The sequence below is a fragment of the Setaria viridis genome, chromosome 7, assembly GCF_005286985.2.
Source record: "Setaria viridis chromosome 7, Setaria_viridis_v4.0, whole genome shotgun sequence".
Taxonomy (NCBI): domain Eukaryota; kingdom Viridiplantae; phylum Streptophyta; class Magnoliopsida; order Poales; family Poaceae; genus Setaria; species Setaria viridis.
Genome location: NC_048269.2, coordinates 14,713,299 through 14,731,583, shown reverse-complemented (window position 1 = coordinate 14,731,583; position 18,285 = coordinate 14,713,299). Strand labels below are relative to the sequence as shown.

The following is an 18,285-nucleotide window of genomic DNA, read 5'->3' as shown; positions in this document are numbered from 1 at the left end:
CCGGTAAGATTTTGAGTCGAATCATCACTTGAATTTGTCATTGAGTTCAAATTTATTTTTATAGGCCATAGAGAACATAATTGGTTCATGTCAAATTTTGGGAATTTTTCGGATCCGTTTGATAATTTTTATTTATTAATTACAAGTATATAAATTTAATAGATATAAATTCAATATGAGCTATAAATCCATGAAATAATGGAATAATATTACTTAAAAAATGAAATACGCAATGTTTAGTTAATTTGACTAGGTTTTTGCAAAGTTTACATACTTTTAATTACTAAAACTACTTTGGACATGAAATATCAGTACTGATTTGCCAAGTGTCGCAGTGAGGCACTCGGCAAAGAATATGTTTGCCGAGTGTCATCCCTCGAACACTCGGCAAAGCTCGCCGCGGGTCCATGTGTCAGCCTCAGTCCAAAATCCGGTGGAAAAAAATTGTTTGCCGAGTGCCCCTGATCTAGCACTCGGCAGATCAGGGGCACTCGGCAAAGACGGAACATTAAGCCGGCCCTAAGTCCCGCACATGCACAGGCACACGCACACGCACCGCACGCGCCGCCGCCCCGCGCCGCCCGACGCGCCGCCGCCGGCCCGCCCTATGCCGGCCCCCGCGCCACCCCTGGCCGGTCGGCCGCACCGGCCCCGCACCGGCTCCGGCCGCCCCCGGCCGGCCGCTCGCGCCGGCCCCCGCGCCAGCCCCCGCTCCCCTGTCCGTGGCCGTCGCCCCTCCAGTAAGTTTCCATGCCGCTACAAATTATAAATTAGAGTAGGTATGAAATTAGAAATTAGAAACTGTTGAAAAGAATAGAGAGGTGGTAGGATGTGGTAGGATTTTTTTTAGAAATTACAGGCATTAAATTAGAAAATTAGAAAATAGAAATTAGAGAAGAATGAAATTAGAAATTAGAAAATATTGAAAATAATAGAGGTGTGGTAGGATGTCTATTTGCTTGTGAAAATTCTTTGGTGTGGATGTATTTGTTGGCCATCGTGCCATCTCTTTGGTGAGATTGTGGTTGTTGGCCATCGTGCTGTCTCTTTTGTGAGAATGTGGTTGTCGGATATCATGCCGTTTAATTTGTTGCAGGTTTTGGAAACCTCCCCGTGCAGGGGAGTTGCTGCTAAAATTTTGACTTAAACAGTGCTCTGTTTCTTTTCTTGCAGGAGAGGCTCACAAGGACCGTCCTTGACTCGTCACTTTGCAGGATAGCAAGGTGAGGCATCCTACACCTCTCTTTCCGTATAATGTTTGTATATCACGTAACCTAGTTAGGCGTCTCCCGTTCGAAGGAGATACGGTTGGAAATATGCAGATCTTTGCATATCCGTATTTATTTCGAATTGTCCACGTTTTTTGGACAGCCCGAGGATGTGTAGGTGGGTTTAGTATCCATGGTCTATTCCGGTCCGAGATAGAGTTTCGGCAGCACCTCCCTGTTGTTCTCCAGATACACAATCTCCTATCAAGGACGTGTATTTGGAGAACAGCGGGGAGGTGCTGCCGAAATTTTATCCCGGGTCAGAGTAGACCATGGATACTAAACCCACCTACACATCCTCGGGTGGGATTAGGACCTATCTTTACCTAATAGACAATATAGGAACGTGTATATGCAATGTGAATTTTGTATTACTCGCTTATATGCTAGAGGATGGAGGATAGTCAGTGGATGTACACGGGTCGCACTAATCAGAATACGTTGACCAATGAATGGATTGACAAGACGGATGCTTTCTTGGAACGGGCGTTTGCAAGTGTCAAAGGAGCTCGATCGACTTGGTGTCCGTGTAGCAAATGTGGAAACATGTGTCGGCAAAACAAGCTAGATATGCGCAAACATCTGGTGAAGAACGGATTTACGTCAGACTACACCAGGTGGATCTACCATGGTGAATCTGACCGTGGGAGAGAGGAGGTCTTGAGACAACGCATCGAGGAATTTGATGATGATGCCGGGGTGGGAGACATGTTAAATGACTATCATGAAGCACACTTCGAAGAAGCACGTAGGGAGGAGGAGCCAGAGGCTACCGCTAAGGCTTATTATGAAATGTTGTCTGCGGCACAGCAACCCCTTTCACGGCCATACCAAGGTTTCTCAACTAGATGCCATTGCACACCTAATGGCTGTGAAATCTCAGTTTAGTTTGAGTCGAGACGCGTTTGATATTATGTTGACAGTTTTTGGAAGCCTGCTCCCGGTTGGTCACATCTTGCCAAAGAGCATGTATGAGGCATAGAAACTCCTTCGTGCACTTAAGATGCCATACGAGCATATACATGCTTGCCCGAAGGGATGCATCTTATTTAGGAAAGAGTATGCGGAAGCAAAATACTGTGTTAAGTGTGAATCGTCTAGGTTTCTGGAGGTAGACTGTGGTGACGGTCAGAAAAAGCAGCTCGCAATTCTTGTGAAGGTTCTACGGTATCTTCCTTTCATACCGAGGATCCAACGGCTTTTCATGACTGAAAAATCCGTGAAACAGATGATATGGCATAATAACGGCCGTTGATATAATCCTGAGAAGCTGGTACACCCATCCGATGCTGAAGCCTAGAAAAGCTTTGATGCGATTTATCCTGCAAAAGCTCTAGAGGCCCGTAACGTACGCGTTGCGTTGGCAACAGATGGGTTCAATCCCTATGGAATGGCGGCCGCCCCGTACACCTGTTGGCCCATTTTCGTTATCCCCCTGAATCTCCCCCCTAGCATCCTCTTTCAACTACATAATATATTCTTGTCGTTGATAATTCCAGAGCATTCGGGGAATAATATGAGTATGTACATGGAGCCTCTGTTTGATGATTTGCTCCGTGCTTGGGAGGAAGGGGTATGGACATATGACCGATCCACAAAGACAAACTTCAAGATGCATGTTTGGTACTAGTACTCCCTGCATGACTTGCCGGCATATGGGATTTTCTGCGGATGGTGTGTTCACGGGAAGTTCCCATGCCCAGTATGTAAAGCATCTTTGAAGTTTATTTGGTTGTCGAAAGGTGGCAAATATTCTTCGTTCGACAAACATCGACAATTCCTCCCTCCTGACCATCGATTCAGACGAGACATCAAGAACTTTACCAAAGATGTCGTAGTTACAGACCCCGCACCGCCGATGATGACAGGGGCCGCATTTCGTGCTCAGTTAGACGCTCTCGAGGTCAATAATGAAGAAGGTGGTTTTTTGGGATATGGCGAGCAATATGCTTGGACGCAGAAGTCGTGCTTGTGGAATCTTCCCTATTTTGATGACCTTCTTGTTCCACATAACATTTATGTAATGCACACGGAAAAAAATATCGCCGAGGCAATTTTTGGTACAATCATGGACATTCCTGACAAGACAAAGGATAATGTTAAGGCTAGAGTGGATCAAGCGATGTTGTGCAACAGACCAAAGCTAAACATGGCGCCTCCAAGAGCTGGCAAGTCGTGGAGGAAGCCTAAAGCCGATTTCGTTCTGACGAGGGCCCAAAGGAGGGAGGTTCTAGAATGGTTCCAAACGTTAATGTTCCCTGATGGCTATGCAGTGAACTTGAAGAGGGGAGTGAATTTAGCAACTATGCGAATCAATGGGCTCAAGAGTCATGATTACCATATATGGCTTGAGCGCCTACTTCCGGTGATGGTTCGAGGCTATGTCCCTGAGCATGTGTGGTAGGTGCTAGCAGAGTTGAGCAATTTCTTCCGCCGGCTTTGTGCGAAGGAGTTATCTTGTACCGTGGTTGCAGAAATGGAAACAATGGCGCCTGTGTTGCTCTGTAAGTTGGAGAAGATCTTTCCACCAGGCTTCTTCAATCCAATGCAGCATATGATTCTACACCTTCCGTATGAAGCACGAATGGGGGGGCCTGTGCAGGGTCGTTGGTTCTATTCAATTGAGAGATGTCAAAAGGTTCTTCGAACTAAATGTAAGAATAAGTGCAAAATTGAAGCATCCATTGCAGAGGCATACATTCTGGAGGAGGTGTCAAACTTCACATCAAAATACTACGCTGACAACCTTCCTAGCGTGCATAATCCACCTCCTCGTTACAATGCCAGCGAAGATGAATTGAGCCTTAGCATTTTCCTAGGGCAACTCGGAAGTGCAAGTGGTGCGACCCGCAAGACCTTGAACCATGAAGAGTGGCGCTCTATCATGCTGTATGTGTTGACCAACCTATCTGAGGTAGAGCCGTACCTGATGTAAGTTCTCAACAAACTTGTTTTGAAGTAGTCACCATTCTCTTGCCTAAACGTATATTTCTCGTTGCTACAGGCGATTTCATCATCAATTCTGGCGTAAATCAAGGCAACCGTACCCGCACGAAGCTGAGACTCTTCTCAAAGAGGGTGCGGGAAATGGAATGCCCGATTTCATTTCTTGGTTCAAACAGAAGGTACAATCCAATTTCTTCGGACATTCTCGTACATCGATTAATATAACGAACCGCCCTGCTTGAACTTGCAGGGCCGAACCGATGCATCTATGAATGTCGAGTTGAGACAGGTTGTCGATGGCTGTGACTATAGGGTCAGATCGTTTGCCGGTTATGACGTCAACGGATATCGTTTTCACACAACAAGGCACGAGCAGAGTCGGCCCAATCGAAGAACCACAAATACCGGAGCTTTCATGCCAGGCTCTGATGGGGTCGAGTACTACGGAAGAATTGAAGAAATATATGAACTAACTTTTCATGGGTGCAAACCTCTTAATCCAGTTATATTCAAATGCCATTGGTTTGATCCATCTATCGTGAGATGGGCCCCTAATCTTGGGCTAGTCGAAATTCGACAGTCATCCATGTTACCAGGAGACGATGTCTATATTGTGGCTCAACAGGCCACGCAAGTTTATTATTTGTCATATCCGTGCCAAACCGACAGCCGTCTTAAGGGTTGGGATGTTGTGTACAAGGTATCGCCACACGGTAAACTACCTGTACCAAACAATGAAGATTACAATATAGACCCCAACACGTACGAAGGAGAGTTATTCCAAGAAGATGGGCTCGAAGGGAGTTTTGTGATAGATTTAACCGCAGCGATCGGAATGGAAGTAGACAACGAAAGGGTTGCTGCAGAGGACGGTGGAGACGAGGTTCAGAATGTGAAGGACTTAGAATTACTTCAACGATTACAATTAGCTAATGACAGTGATGACGACATTCCTCCTTCGGAGCACGGGCTTGACTATATCGACACGCGTGATAGTGATGATGAGACTTATGATCCAGCTAATCCCGATCATGATGATTATTTCTAATACATGTATGAGTCGTAGTAATTTAGTTATAATTTATTTATAATTTGCATATCTTTGTAATTATGTTTTGTTTATCTATGCTAATTGGTTTACTCTTTTTAATTGTAGGTCATTGAGCAATGGTGGGTGGTATGAGGAAGCTCACGTCGATTTGCGAGAGACTGGCCGCGTCAGGGACTGGTTCAGGATCAGGGTCACGTTCAGGGAGCGGTCGAGGGAGGCGTCGAGGCAGGCCTCGACGTAGGGTTGAGGAGGAGGAGGAGGAGGAGGTGGTGGTCCAGAGGCCTCGAGGGAAGGGTAAAGCGGCAAGGCCCCCGTCACCTAAACCTGAGGTGGAGGAGGAGGAGGAGGAGGAGGAGGAGCTACCTTCCGCACACGCCTCTGGGGACGACGAGCAGGAGGAGGTGGAGGAGGAGCAGCAGGAGCAGGAGGGGGACGGGGAGGCAGGGGATGCCCAGTCCAAGATATGGTTGCGAGGTCCCTCATCCCTCCCGAAGCGTCGATACCTGAGCATTTACGCCCGCTGATTAAACCGATTGGGACCAAGTAAGTAACTTTAAATATTCTTAATAATGTTCTTATGTTGAAAGTTACAAAAACTAATAATTTCTATTAATGACTTGTGCAGGAGTTGGATTAAGCTCAGTGGGGGTGACCACAACCGTAAGGCCAACGGGATCCTTGGCCTTTTGTGCAGGGTTCACTTCCCTGGCTTGGTGGTGTACGCCGGACAGCAGCAACCGGCCTACACGTGGGACCACTACGTCGCCGCCCCCGACGTCCCTGATCGTCAACAGAGGAGATTCCCCAACATAGCGGAGCAGGTCAAGGCCGAGCTGTGGGTAAGTACTCCTCGCACTAAATTGCTCAATACATCACCTACGTTCGACATTCTTGAAATAATAACTGTATACGCGTCTATATGCAGGATTTCTATAGATGCCAGGAGGGATTCGAGGCCATGTCGAAGACCGTCTGTGATGTAGCCGCCAAGAAGCTCGTGAAGGACATGCATTACGAGGCGCGCATCCAGGCCATCATCGAATTCCACGCTCAATACAGATGGATGAAGGTTAGAAAAGAGGAGGCAAGAACAATGAACCTGACTAAGGACCAATTCATGAGGGTAAGTAAAAAACGTTGATACTTACTATTTAAGATTAATTAGGCTCAATTTCTTTTTCATATGTCACACGCTTGATGCTGTAGGTGCCTCCGTGGTGGTGTAGTGCACATATCCAGTGCTAGGAGAAGATGGTCGATGTGTGGTTGGAGCCCGGGTGGTTGGAGAACCACCTTGCTTGCCGGTAGCGGCGTTTGCAGATGCCGACTGCACCACACCATCAAGGCAGCCTAAGCCTTGATGAATATAGAGAAAAATGGGTACGCAACTTCAATTCTTTATTCTAACGTTCAATTCAACATAATTCCTAATCATTTTGTATTTTTTGCCGTAGTCGGCGTCACATGATGGCCGACCTTGCTCCCAGCTCAAGGCATGGGTCCTCTCCAAAAAGGGCAAGGTGACGGCCGATATCGATTTCAACCCAAATGACCCATCCGAGGCGTACAGCCAACCTAGCATACACAGTCGCGTCAATGAGTATACAAAGATGGCTAGGGAGGTTCACGGGCCAGACTTCGATCCGAGCTTCGAGGACATTGATGGAGAAATCGTGATGAGGGTGGGAGGAGGCAAGAAGCATGGTCGATATTGGATTGGCGACGGCGTAATCGACACGGCCTCTACTCCCACTCTCTCCCAGATCCGAGCTAGGAGCACGGACTCGAGCCCGGCGATACGACCACGACCCACCACTGCATAGTTCCAGATGGAGGCTCTCCAGGTTCTTTCTCTTCCATTCATCGTTTGTTTGTTGTTATACTTTAGCTTTGCATTATAACATTGCAATGAAATATTGTAGGCCCAGGTGGAAGAAGCAAGGAAGAAACAAGAGGAGATGGCGGCGCAGATGGAGGACATGCGGCGGAGGATGGAGGAAGAAAATCAGATGAGGATGGACCAGATGTTCCAGTACATGCAGAATTTTGCTTCGAGCATGGGTCAATCTTTGCCTCCGCCACCGCCGATGATGTTCCCTCCGCCTCAGCCACCCACGACTACTCCTGTGAGTCACTTGACACATTGTGCTTAAGATTCAATACTTTAATTTTGACAACTTTAGATGTTAGCTCAGAATGTCCTATCCTATGTGCAGAATCAATCGGCAGCTTCGAATAATGAAGATCAAGATTTGTCGCAGTGGTCTCCTTGGCCTCCACGGAACTAGACTTGGTTGTGAACTTGGTTGAAACTAAACTGTGACTTGAACTTGGATTTATGGATTGTTTCGTGCTTATGTTGAATTATGCCTGTGATGTTTATGAATAATATTTCTAATGGTGGTTGTGAATTATGCATGTGATTGTTTATTACAAATGCCTGTGATGATGTGTATTGTGAATTGAGAGGGGTCCGTTATACGTGACAAAACAGAAAAAAAGGGGGGTTCTGGGCACTTTGCCGAGTGTTTTGGCTTTAACACTCGGCAAAGGTGGCAGTTGCAACACCAGGCGCCAGTTTGCCAAGTGTTAAAGCCAAAACACTCGGCAAACAACGCACCTTTGCCGAGTGTCAGGGCTAGGGCACTCGGCAAAGTGGCCGAGTTTGCCGTGTGTTGACACTCGGCAAACACCACAGCTTTGCCGTGTGCTGACACTCGGCACATGGGCCGTGTTTGCCGTGTGTTGGCACTCGGCAAAGTGCTAGTGTTTGCCGAGTGCCTACCGTCTGGCACTCGGCAAACCCGCCGTTACCCTCGACGCCGTCAACGCCCATTTCGCCGAGTATATCTTTTCGGCGAGTGTTTTTTTGACCGTCGACAAAATGTTTGCCGAGTGCTCGAGTTTTGACACTCGGGAAAGTAGTGTTTGCCGACACAAAATTTGCCATGTGTTATTTGCCGAGTGTAACACTCGGCAAAGCCTTTGCCGAGTGTTTTTGGGTCTTCGCCGAGTGCCTGTGGCACTCGGCAAATTGTGTGTTTCCCATAGTGTAGTCGAAAATTAGGAAAGTACTCATTGTAATAAGAGTAGAACTCTTCTAGGCGTATCCGACTAGTATTCTTGTAACCAATCGACCTGTAAACTTACCCCGGCAATATAAGGCGAGACAGCGACCTCCTCCAAAGCAATTCAATCCAACCAACACACAGTACGTAAGGTACGCAATCTAGCGGTCCGAATCTATTTAAATCGTGTGTCTGCGTTTACCTTCGAGTTCCTAGTCCACTAACCAAAACACTACCTTGGGCACTCCTGTCGGTAGGTTGCCGGGTCTAAACAGCGACAGCGAGGAGTCATGTTGTTTAGTTTTTTAGTAGCAGTTGTGAATAATAAGAGTCTATTTTAGCTATTCCTCCTCTCAGCTAAACTAATCCTACCAACTCCGAAAATAATTAAATGAACAATTGCAGTGACTGATTTTATTTGAGAATAAATTTTGAATATTTGGATATCTTATATTTTAGAATAGACGGAGACATGGAATACTATGCGATCTATTCTTGACATAAATAACCTGATAGTTAGCATTTTAACTTTACTATTGGAGTTGTTCTTAGATATGGGATACCTTCGCTGTTGATGAGTAACCTAATTAAAGAAGGCAACGAACCGTCGCTCCGTGATCCTATGCTTTACTCGAAGGCGATCAAGGCCACCCGCAGTCCCGCACAGTACTGTCGCTTGGTCTTCCACGGCATCCACCGTCGCCATGCCTTCATCGCGAAGCAACGCCGGCGCGCGCGCCGTGGCCAAGCAGCTCAAGGTGCTGGTGCCTCCGTCCTTCCACAAGATGGTAAGCACAGCCTCCCTCGACCGCCGCCCTCGAGCTCACTCAGGCGCCGACCCTTCACCTGACTGACGGTCTACTGAACTCACTGATTCTCGGCCGCGTGCAGCGCATTTCCGACGAGCTCGCCGGGTGCTTCGACGCCGGCGGCGGCGTGGGCGAAGGGGCGCCGGGGGGGACGGCCCTCGTGGTCAGCCCGTTCGGCAAGGTGTGGCGCGTGGAGGTCGGCCGCGACGGCGACGGCGCGTTCCTGGGCCGCGGGTGGGCGGGATTCTTGGCGGCGCACGGCGTCGGCGTCGGATGGTTCGTCGTGCTCCGCCACGAGGGCGGCGGCGCGCTCACCTTCAAGGCGTTCGACACCAGCTTTTGCATCAAGGAGTTCGCCGCTCCAGCTGCAGGTGAACATAACATTTCTGTTTTCGGCTTTTTTTTAATTCGTAATAATCAGCTCGGGCACGTAAGGATTCTTACTTCCAGATTACAAGATTATGCTAGTTTCGGTACTTTTTTTTGATCAGCTGAGGACTGAAAAGATTACTTTCAGATTCCAAGATTTGAGTGCAGAAATTGTAGTCCATTTGATATCTTTCTCGGACGAATTGAAACATTGATCTCATATTAAATTAGGATAGGGAAGTATATGCCTGTAGGAAAAATATTTGGTTGGGAAGTAGATCATAAATCTACCTCAATAAGGGATTAGAAATGTCTGGTGGCGCATAAGGTTGAAAAATGGTATTAGAGCCTATCATTAAGAAATTATTATCATACACTTTTTCCCCGGTATATTACACTTTGTGAAGGGTAGAATACTTTCCTTTGAAATTCATACAAATGTTCTGTGGAATTCAGGGTTATAAATGGTCCCTTAAATTACAGTTGAACTGGTCATCATGTATAGCGTATTTATGTATCTTGTTTATTGGCTACGTTATTGTTAATAATTATCAAATACTATGATTTTCAATTTGTACTGATATTTATAGCTCACATTTTCTTCAGTTATGGCATCCAGAAGCAGGAAAGGGGTTTCTTGTAAGCCACAGTTCATCAGGATTATTTACCCCAATTTCACAGAGAAGATGGTCTGCAAACTCTTCCAGATACTATGTTTTGCTCAAACTAGACATCTCCTTAAATGTTTAGACTTGAGATGTATCATTAACATTTTCTACTTTCATATATGTCATTACAGATAATCCCTGCTAGGTTTGTGAAACGTTATGTCACTGAAGAGTACCTGAACAGCCGAACAGCTGTCATTTTCAGCCCCCTTGGCAAATTTTGGCAGATTGAACTTGAGAACGATCAATCAGGAATGTTCTTCGCAGGTGGCTGGTCACAGTTTCTGGAGTTTCATGGAATATCCAAAGGTGACGTTTTGCTCTTGAGATATGAAGGGAACATGGTTTTCAAATTCAAAGCATTCGGGCTCAGTGGATGCCAGAAAGATTTCAAGAACAAGGATGCTGGAATTAACCAAAGTGAGAAAAAGAATTGATTTTTTTTTATTACTGACTCTATTGACATATATGAACATCTGCTTATGTCTTCTCCACATTGACAGATATTGAAATGCAACAAGAATCACCTTCTCCCATCAGGAAACGTAAAGACAATGATGAGAAATCAAGCAGTGAAAAAAACAAGACGCCAAAAAGTTCAGTGACTTTCTTGAACGCGAAACCGTCACTGAAGAAACCTGACTATCAGATTGAACCATCATCTTGGATAAGGAAAGAGATCACCACCTCCATGCTAGAGTGCCTTCTAGTAAGCTCAATTTTCAGTCTGCTTGACCACTTCTCTCTTGTATTATTTAATTATATTGACGCTTTATCACATTGCCTCTTTTATGATATAATGTATAGACCATACACCTCGAATCCTATATCTTTTATATTCTTCTTCCTTCTATCTATAATCCCTCTTTTATCCACATCCCTGAAGCTTCGCTTCACAAACTAGAATCTGGTTCATTCCAATAAACAAACTAGAATCTAGTTCATTCCATATGATATAATGTTGATGCTTAATGAAATCAGTTGTTGCATCACAATGCTTGCAGTCATTGCCGATGAAGTTCTGCCGCAGGATTGGGTTCCAGAATACTTGCACAATCACACTAAAGACGGAAATGGACAGCACCAGGTCATGGAAGGTTCATGGAGTCGCATACAAGAATTACTGCTGCATTCGAGGAGATGGCTGGAAGAGCTTCTGCCACGAGAACAGGCTCAAGACAGGCGACCTGTGCACCTTCAACATCATCGAGACCACGCTGTGGCATGTAGAGATCATACGCCACTAAGCTACGGCTAGATAGTATGTCAGCGACCGTGTCACTTGGTGTTACTCTTCTTATTATGGAAGGTGCAAGTTTGTCATCAGCAAATTGGCTTGGCCTGTTGAGTGATTGGCTTCAACACTTCTGTCTACTGATGTCCTAGATACTTGCATTTGCATGTTTCAGAACTACTTGCTTAATTGTATGAAACTAGCGCATATCAATACACCTCCTTGTGTTGGGTTATGCATATATACACTACCGGAAACCTTAAATTTACCGAGTGTTTTTTTTTGCCGAGTGTTTTTTTTCGGACATTCGGCAAACAAGCTCTTTGCCGAGTGCCGGGCTAAGAACACTCGGCAAACGATAGACTTTGCCGAGTGTCAAAAAAAACACTCGGCAAAGAGTGGGTTTGCCGAGTGTAAAAAAACACTCGGCAAAGAGTGGGGTTTGCCGAATGTTTTTTTTGACACTCAGCAAAATAATAATTTTTTTTCCTCTTTCCATCTTGAAATTTTTTCTACTCCCCACATACAACATGTGGTACTCCAGGTTAAAGTTTGGTATATTTTTGAATTTTTTTGCTATATTTATTTAATTAATTGCATTTCAAGAAAATTTTTGGTATAAGTCAAATTTGAACCGCAAGTGATTCAAATTATAGAATAAAATGAGTAGAAAAATGATATTCATGTTATTTGGCCCAATTTGAGGCCTGACCCGTGAAATGTAAAGAAATTTTGAACATCTTGTTCTGGAAACACGCCCACGAACGTGCGATAGTGGTATTTTTAAATTGTCTCCTTCTCAATTTAAAATTCCCTCCTCATAAATATCTTATGATATTATCATATTTACTTATTTATGTGACACGTCATCTCGTGACACGTCATTTAATAAGGATGAAACCCTTGAAAACATGAACCTCACCCAAAACAAGAGATGCCTACTTAAGTTCGTAACCCATGTATCACCGTGGACCCCACCCAAAGCAAAGAGGTGCCCAGCAGCAGCACCTTCCAGTTTCGGCCACTTCATTCAGAGTTGGATGCAGCCTTCGAGGCTCCACTCCATTCTAACTTACGTGGCTCATCTACTTCACTGCAATGGGCAATGACAGTTACATTATGTCGTGACTGACATAGCCATAAAAACTTTGTTTCAATACGTTGCTTGTTAGAGTACTTTATCTTAAAATTATTCATGTGTCTGAACTACATCAATTATACCATACAATTTAGAGGTATTTATTTTTTTATCGATAAAAAGGAAAGTGACGCAGCATATATTAGAGTTACGAAAAGAGGGAGTAAAAAGCATCTCCAGCGGTCCCTAATAAAGAAAGATAAAGAGGAAAAGATAAAGGAAGACTGTTGGAGCATTATTTTCTTATCCACTTTTTGGATTGGGAAAGAAAGACTGCTGGAGGTGCTCTAACACTAGTAGAGATTTGGGCTTTAGTCCCGGTTGGTAGGGTGCAAATATCCCGAATATCCATCCGGGATAAACCAACCGGGATAAAAGGGGGGATCTTTTATCCCGGGTCACTCAACCGGGACAAAAGACCCCCTTTTATTCCGGTTGGTAATACCAACCGGGATAAATGGGTCACCCACGGCCGGCGCTGAAAAAAAAAATTCCCGAGCTCCCAGGAGGCCCCCCACACGCGCAAGTCACAAGTCACGCGATTTTTCACGCGAAATATGCGCGCGCACGGTTCGTGGGATTCGAACCCACAACCTCCAGCCTCGCGCGTAGCTTCCTTGCCATCCCACCTACACACTACATCTGACTATGTAGGGGATGCTATCCTTTTGTATTAACTCGTGGGGATCCTTTTATCCCGGTTGGAAACACCAACCGGGATAAAAGGGGGTCTTTTATCCCGGTTGGTGTTTCCAACCGGGATAAAAGGGTTCGAGGATTTAATCCCCTTCCAGTCACCTTCCAGTCACCTCGTTGGGGACCCTTTTATCCCGGTTTGAAAGACCAACCGGGATAAAAGGGTCAAGAGCCTTTTATCCCGGTTTGTAATACCAACCGGGATAAAAGGGGGTTATTTATCCCGGTTGGTCTTTCAAACCGGGATAAAAGGCCTCTCAGAGTCTTTTTTTCCCACTAGTCTTTGCAACCGGGACCGGTTGGTGAGTCCCCCACCAGTGACCGAGTTTTAGTCCCGGTTGGTGAACCTTTTGTCCCGGGCCAACTTTAAACCGGGATAAAAGGGGGCGCATGGAAAGCCAATTCTCTACTAGTGTAAAGAGATTTATATTGAAGAAAAATTGAGTATAAATTATTTCCGAAACTTAAAACGCTTGGATATGAAGAGGTTATCGTCAAGTCAAAACTCACCGGTTGGTATGATACTTTTACAAACAATAAAATAAAAATTTTACATTGATATATTGCACCCTTTTGTGTGACTCAAAGTAACAATTTTAGTAGCGTACGTATCGAAGCATCACTAAATAGCCGAATGTTGACCGGTTGGGTACCCAACACCAAGCAGCCGCAGCAGTAGTCACTCCTCGCTACCACCTTCGAGCAAACTCCCCGGCCGGCCATGGCTTCGTCCGGGCCCGGCAAACAAGGCACCGCCACGGCGAAGAAGCACCTACGGGTGCTGCTGCCATTTTCCCGCGAAGCTCTGGTTAGTGCCGCCGACGCTACCGCCGCCGCGCTCGAATGCCGGCGCGCAACTTACTGACCTTCCGGCTGATCTTGCCCTTTCTTTCCAGCGCATCCCCGACGAGCTCGCCGGGGAAATCGGCGCGGCGGAGGCCCTCGTCGTCGGCCCGGCCGGCGGCAAGGTCAAGTTCTGGTCCGTCGAGGTCGGGAAGGACGGCGACGGCGCGTTCCTGGGCCGCGGGTGGCCGGAGTTCGCGGAGGCCTGCGGCGTCGGCACCGGGTGGCTCCTCGTCCTCCGCCACCGCGGCCGCGGCGTGCTATCCGCCAAGGCGTTCGACGCCACCTGCTGCTTCAGGGAGCTCGGCGCTCCAGCTCCACCTGCGAAAGATCCCCCAATTTCTCATTGGTCTCCATGCATGTCTCAGAAATTAATTAGAGGCTAACATTTTCTGTGGTAATTTTACCCTTTTCTTCTCTTTGTAATGTTGGTGATCTTCTTGGATTCTGAAAAAGATCTAATTGATTTAGTTTTTTTTGGTAACTCATATATTCTCTTCAGGTGAAGCAGCGGCAAGCAGCAAAGGTTCCACCCATAAGCCACAGTTCATCAGAGTGCTTCCAAAAGATTTCATGGAAAAGATGGTGCGCATATCGTTGTTGACTTTGCTTTCACTTGTTGTAATGACCTGACTTCTCTTCTCTCTATGTGTTCTTGCAGCTGATACCTGCTAAGTTTGTGGAACAGCATATCCCCATGGAGCTACTTGATAATCGTACGGCCATCGTTTTTGGCCCCTCTGGCAAAGTTTACAGCATTAAACTCAAAATGGGTTGGGCGGGCGTGTTCTTCGCAGGTGGTTGGTCACAGTTTCTCAAGTTTCATGACATTACTGAAGCTAATGCTCTGCTGCTACGGTATGAGGGAAACATGGTGTTTACACTCAAAGTGTATGGGCCAAATGGATACCAGAGAGAGTTCAACCACAAGGAAAACAGAGGTCGACAAAGTGAGCAAAATATAACTATGTCTATGGTTTTCTTTTTAAGCTGTTAGCAATGGATGTGAATGAGTTAAATTAAATACTGAAGTGCATGTCTCTTTTGTCTTATCAAGTATCAACATTGCCAGATATTGAAGAGCAGCAGGAAGCACCATCTGCTTCCATTCAGAAGCAGCAAGAAGCAGCATTTGCTTCCATTCAGAAGCAGCAGAGAGCACCATCTGCTTCCATTCAGAAGCAGCAGGAAGCACCATCTGCTTCCATTCAGAAGCAGCAGAGAGCACCAGCTGCTTCCATTCGGAAGCAGCAGGAAGCACAACCTGCTTCCATTCAGAAGCAGTATGACAACAATTTGCCAAGCAGTAATGGAGAAAAGGAATCACAAAGCCCCACAGCATCTTGGAACCAGACATCATTTAAGATCGCGCCACCATCATCGATAGAGAAGCAGATTAATGCCAACACACTTAAAAATCATATTGTAAGTGCAACATTTCCCTGTTTAATAGATTAGATTGTATGCTAAAAAATAGTATGTGCTGAACAGCTGTTATCATATGGCATCTGGGACAGGAAGAAACATAGATATTGGCTTTGAATTCCTCACAGAGAAACATGTTCATATGATCAAATGATGCTCTAACTACTAAGCTATATGCACACGCTAACAGGAAGAAACAAATCAAAAGATTTTAGTTCCTCATTGAGAAATAGAGACTGACATGTTCTTAGTAGCTGTAACTCCTAAGAATATATGCACATGTAACAGAGTGACTGGAAGAAACAAATCAATATATTAACTAGGTAATAATAATATAGTATGACATTTTTATATGCCATTTGTCATGTATATGCACTTGAGTGATTGTCATCAAACCCAAAAGAAACGGAACTTAGATCAAGCAGTCAGTATTCGTCCACTGTGATATATAGTGAACTGTTGACTGCTTACGTACTGGAACCAATGTGATTGCAATTATTGCAGGTTTTGCCAAAAGCATTCTGTGATGGTATTGGGTTGCGGGAACATTGTGCGATCACACTCAAGACCTCAAGGAACGGTAGTGAATCTTGGCAGGTACATAGTCTCCCATGCAAGAATAACAGCTACCAGCTCAGGAAGGGTTGGAGGAGGTTCTGCCGGGAGAATAGTATCAAGGAAGGCGACATCTGCACCTTCAATGTCATCGAAAGCACAATGTGGCACGTCACTATCACCCGTTGTGAGGAAAAGATTAATCAGATCTGTTTGAATTTGAATTTGAGTTAAAAACTGGCACACGTCTCTTTTGTCTTATCATCAAGTACCAATAATAACAGATGCTCAGGAACAGCACGAAACACCTTTACTTCCAGTAGGAAGCGTAAGAGCAGGAATGAAAGCTTAAGTAGTGATGATCAAAACAAGCAAAAAGGCTCCATGGCTTCTTTGAAGAATGCATCATCACGTGCTCAAGGTGTATATGTGATTGGGCCACCTGCATGGTTAAAGAAGGAGATAAGCACCAGAATGATTAAAATATGTATTGTAAGTACCATAATTATTGATATCAGTATGCTCCAATTAGGAATTAGATTAATTTGTTTCAAGAATATGAAATGAAAAAATGCCAGATATGTCATTAGAACTTCTGTGGACAATCTTACGTTTCTGAATGGTGAAACCGATAAATATCCTTTCATATAATGTTTTTAACTGATGGTACACGAGGAAAAAAATTTGTATGTTGAACTACTTATTTCCATAGTATCAGACCTTGTGCAGCGTTTGTAAAGAACTTATATATGCACTTCAAGAGCATGCCATCTAACTCGCATGAACAGGAATTCAGTATTCATCCACTAAAATATTTGCATCATCAACTGCTGCTTATAGAATTCCTTCTCTGACCAATGTTACTGGAATTCATGCAGAGTTTTCCAGCTGCCTTCTGCAACGCGATTGGTCTCCGGGAAGCTTGCACGGTCACATTGAAGACCTCATTGAGCAGCACCAGCTCTTGGCAAGTGCGTGTTCTCCCATACAAGGATACCAGCCACCAGGTCGGGTCAGGCTGGAAGAGCTTCTGCGAGGAGAACTTGATCAAGGAAGGTGACTTATGCACCTTCAACGTCATTGAAATGATGCTCTGGCATGTCATCATAGACCGTTGTTAAGCTTCGACCTGACATCAGTGCATCTGTGACTTTTCTTAGAAACGGTGGGATGCTACTCTTCTTAGTATGACAGTACTTTAGTTCATCTTTGACTGTAGTTATAACCACTGGGATGCTAATATGAAATATTCAAGTTTCTCAATTACGCAGTTAGTCAGCTACATGTCAGATGCTTTAACTGAAACATTTCATGTTAGTGTTGTCTGCGTATGTCCCTGCTAGGTGCATTTAAATGTCAAACTTACCTGATTAATTTCATGAAGTGCATATTGATATTTAAATTAGATCAAATGGTGCTGTAGGTCGAGACGAGATGCATGATAACGCCTGTGGTTTGTATGCTAGACAAACCCCAGGTCATTCTCACTTATTCTCAGCCTCATAGTTAAACTTCAATTGGTTCATAAAGTTAAACTTCAAGGAAAGCAATCAGATGGCACTTTGGCATCTCATGCATGATAGCAGCAATGAATGACACTGTAGCTTGTCCAGCAATACTGGGAGCTTAATTGTATTTATGCTGGCAAAAAGGATGGAGTTGATATTACAATAGAGATAGTTGGAGATAGATACAAAAAATCCAATATGTAATTATCTATCGAACCGGTGGAATTAAATTTTCATAGTATAATAAACATAACTGGACACAACAAAATCTAATCAGCACAGCTGCACAGTTGTTGATCAATACATCCAAACGTATGTGAAAACAGGGTTGTGTTTTGTATTTGTTTTCCTTGTAAATGGAGACGATAAATATATAAGCCGAGCTATTTCAGTGCTGTCAATCCAACTATTTCAGACCAGTGTCCCACAAGCCCTTTCACTAATTCTAAAAAGTTTGTAAATACTTTTTATAAATTTCACTAGAGATAAGGATAGACATGATATATATCTCCATCAAATTCCATTAATAAACACAAACTTGAATTAAAAGATAAAAAGACTGATTAATGGTGTTACGAATTAACAACGGGACTTTGAAAAATAAAAATTGTCTGCAACGACTATATTACAAAAGGAATAATCAAAAACCATATATAATATTGGACCACCACTTATGGATTTTTGGTTCAAAGTTTAGTTTAGACAGT

The 18,285-nt window shown here is 44.6% G+C and overlaps 2 protein-coding genes across 2 annotated transcripts; both read left to right on the top strand.

Annotated features, from left to right (window-relative positions):
- The first annotated feature begins 8,841 nt into the window (after window positions 1-8,841).
- On the top strand, window positions 8,842-11,426 carry LOC117864637 (putative B3 domain-containing protein Os04g0347400). Its single transcript, XM_034748762.2, has 6 exons — window positions 8,842-9,121; window positions 9,225-9,513; window positions 10,118-10,200; window positions 10,311-10,599; window positions 10,683-10,888; window positions 11,184-11,426. The coding sequence occupies exons 1-6, from the start codon at window positions 9,038-9,040 to the stop codon at window positions 11,424-11,426; spliced, it is 1,194 nt and encodes a 397-aa protein (XP_034604653.1). The 5' UTR covers window positions 8,842-9,037.
- A 2,542-nt stretch (window positions 11,427-13,968) lies between these two features.
- Window positions 13,969-17,191, top strand: LOC117864636 (putative B3 domain-containing protein Os04g0346900). Its single transcript, XM_034748761.1, has 7 exons — window positions 13,969-14,055; window positions 14,144-14,447; window positions 14,593-14,675; window positions 14,752-15,040; window positions 15,148-15,515; window positions 16,020-16,112; window positions 16,949-17,191. Exons 1-7 carry the CDS (start codon window positions 13,969-13,971, stop codon window positions 17,189-17,191), a joined length of 1,467 nt encoding a protein of 488 aa, XP_034604652.1.
- The last annotated feature ends 1,094 nt before the right edge of the window (window positions 17,192-18,285 follow it).

What these genes read in the sequence shown, in the direction of transcription:
- LOC117864637 (XM_034748762.2), top strand. Translation starts at nt 9,038, where the DNA reads ATGCCTTCATCGCGAAGCAACGCCGGCGCGCGCGCCGTGGCCAAGCAG. An exon ending in GTTCGCCGCTCCAGCTGCAG is followed by an intron (nt 9,514 to 10,117) that starts GTGAACATAACA and finishes CATTTTCTTCAG; the next exon opens with TTATGGCATCCAGAAGCAGG. An exon ending in CCAATTTCACAGAGAAGATG is followed by an intron (nt 10,201 to 10,310) that starts GTCTGCAAACTC and finishes ATGTCATTACAG; the next exon opens with ATAATCCCTGCTAGGTTTGT.
- LOC117864636 (XM_034748761.1), top strand. Translation starts at nt 13,969, where the DNA reads ATGGCTTCGTCCGGGCCCGGCAAACAAGGCACCGCCACGGCGAAGAAG. An exon ending in AAGATTTCATGGAAAAGATG is followed by an intron (nt 14,676 to 14,751) that starts GTGCGCATATCG and finishes GTGTTCTTGCAG; the next exon opens with CTGATACCTGCTAAGTTTGT. An exon ending in ACACACTTAAAAATCATATT is followed by an intron (nt 15,516 to 16,019) that starts GTAAGTGCAACA and finishes CAATTATTGCAG; the next exon opens with GTTTTGCCAAAAGCATTCTG.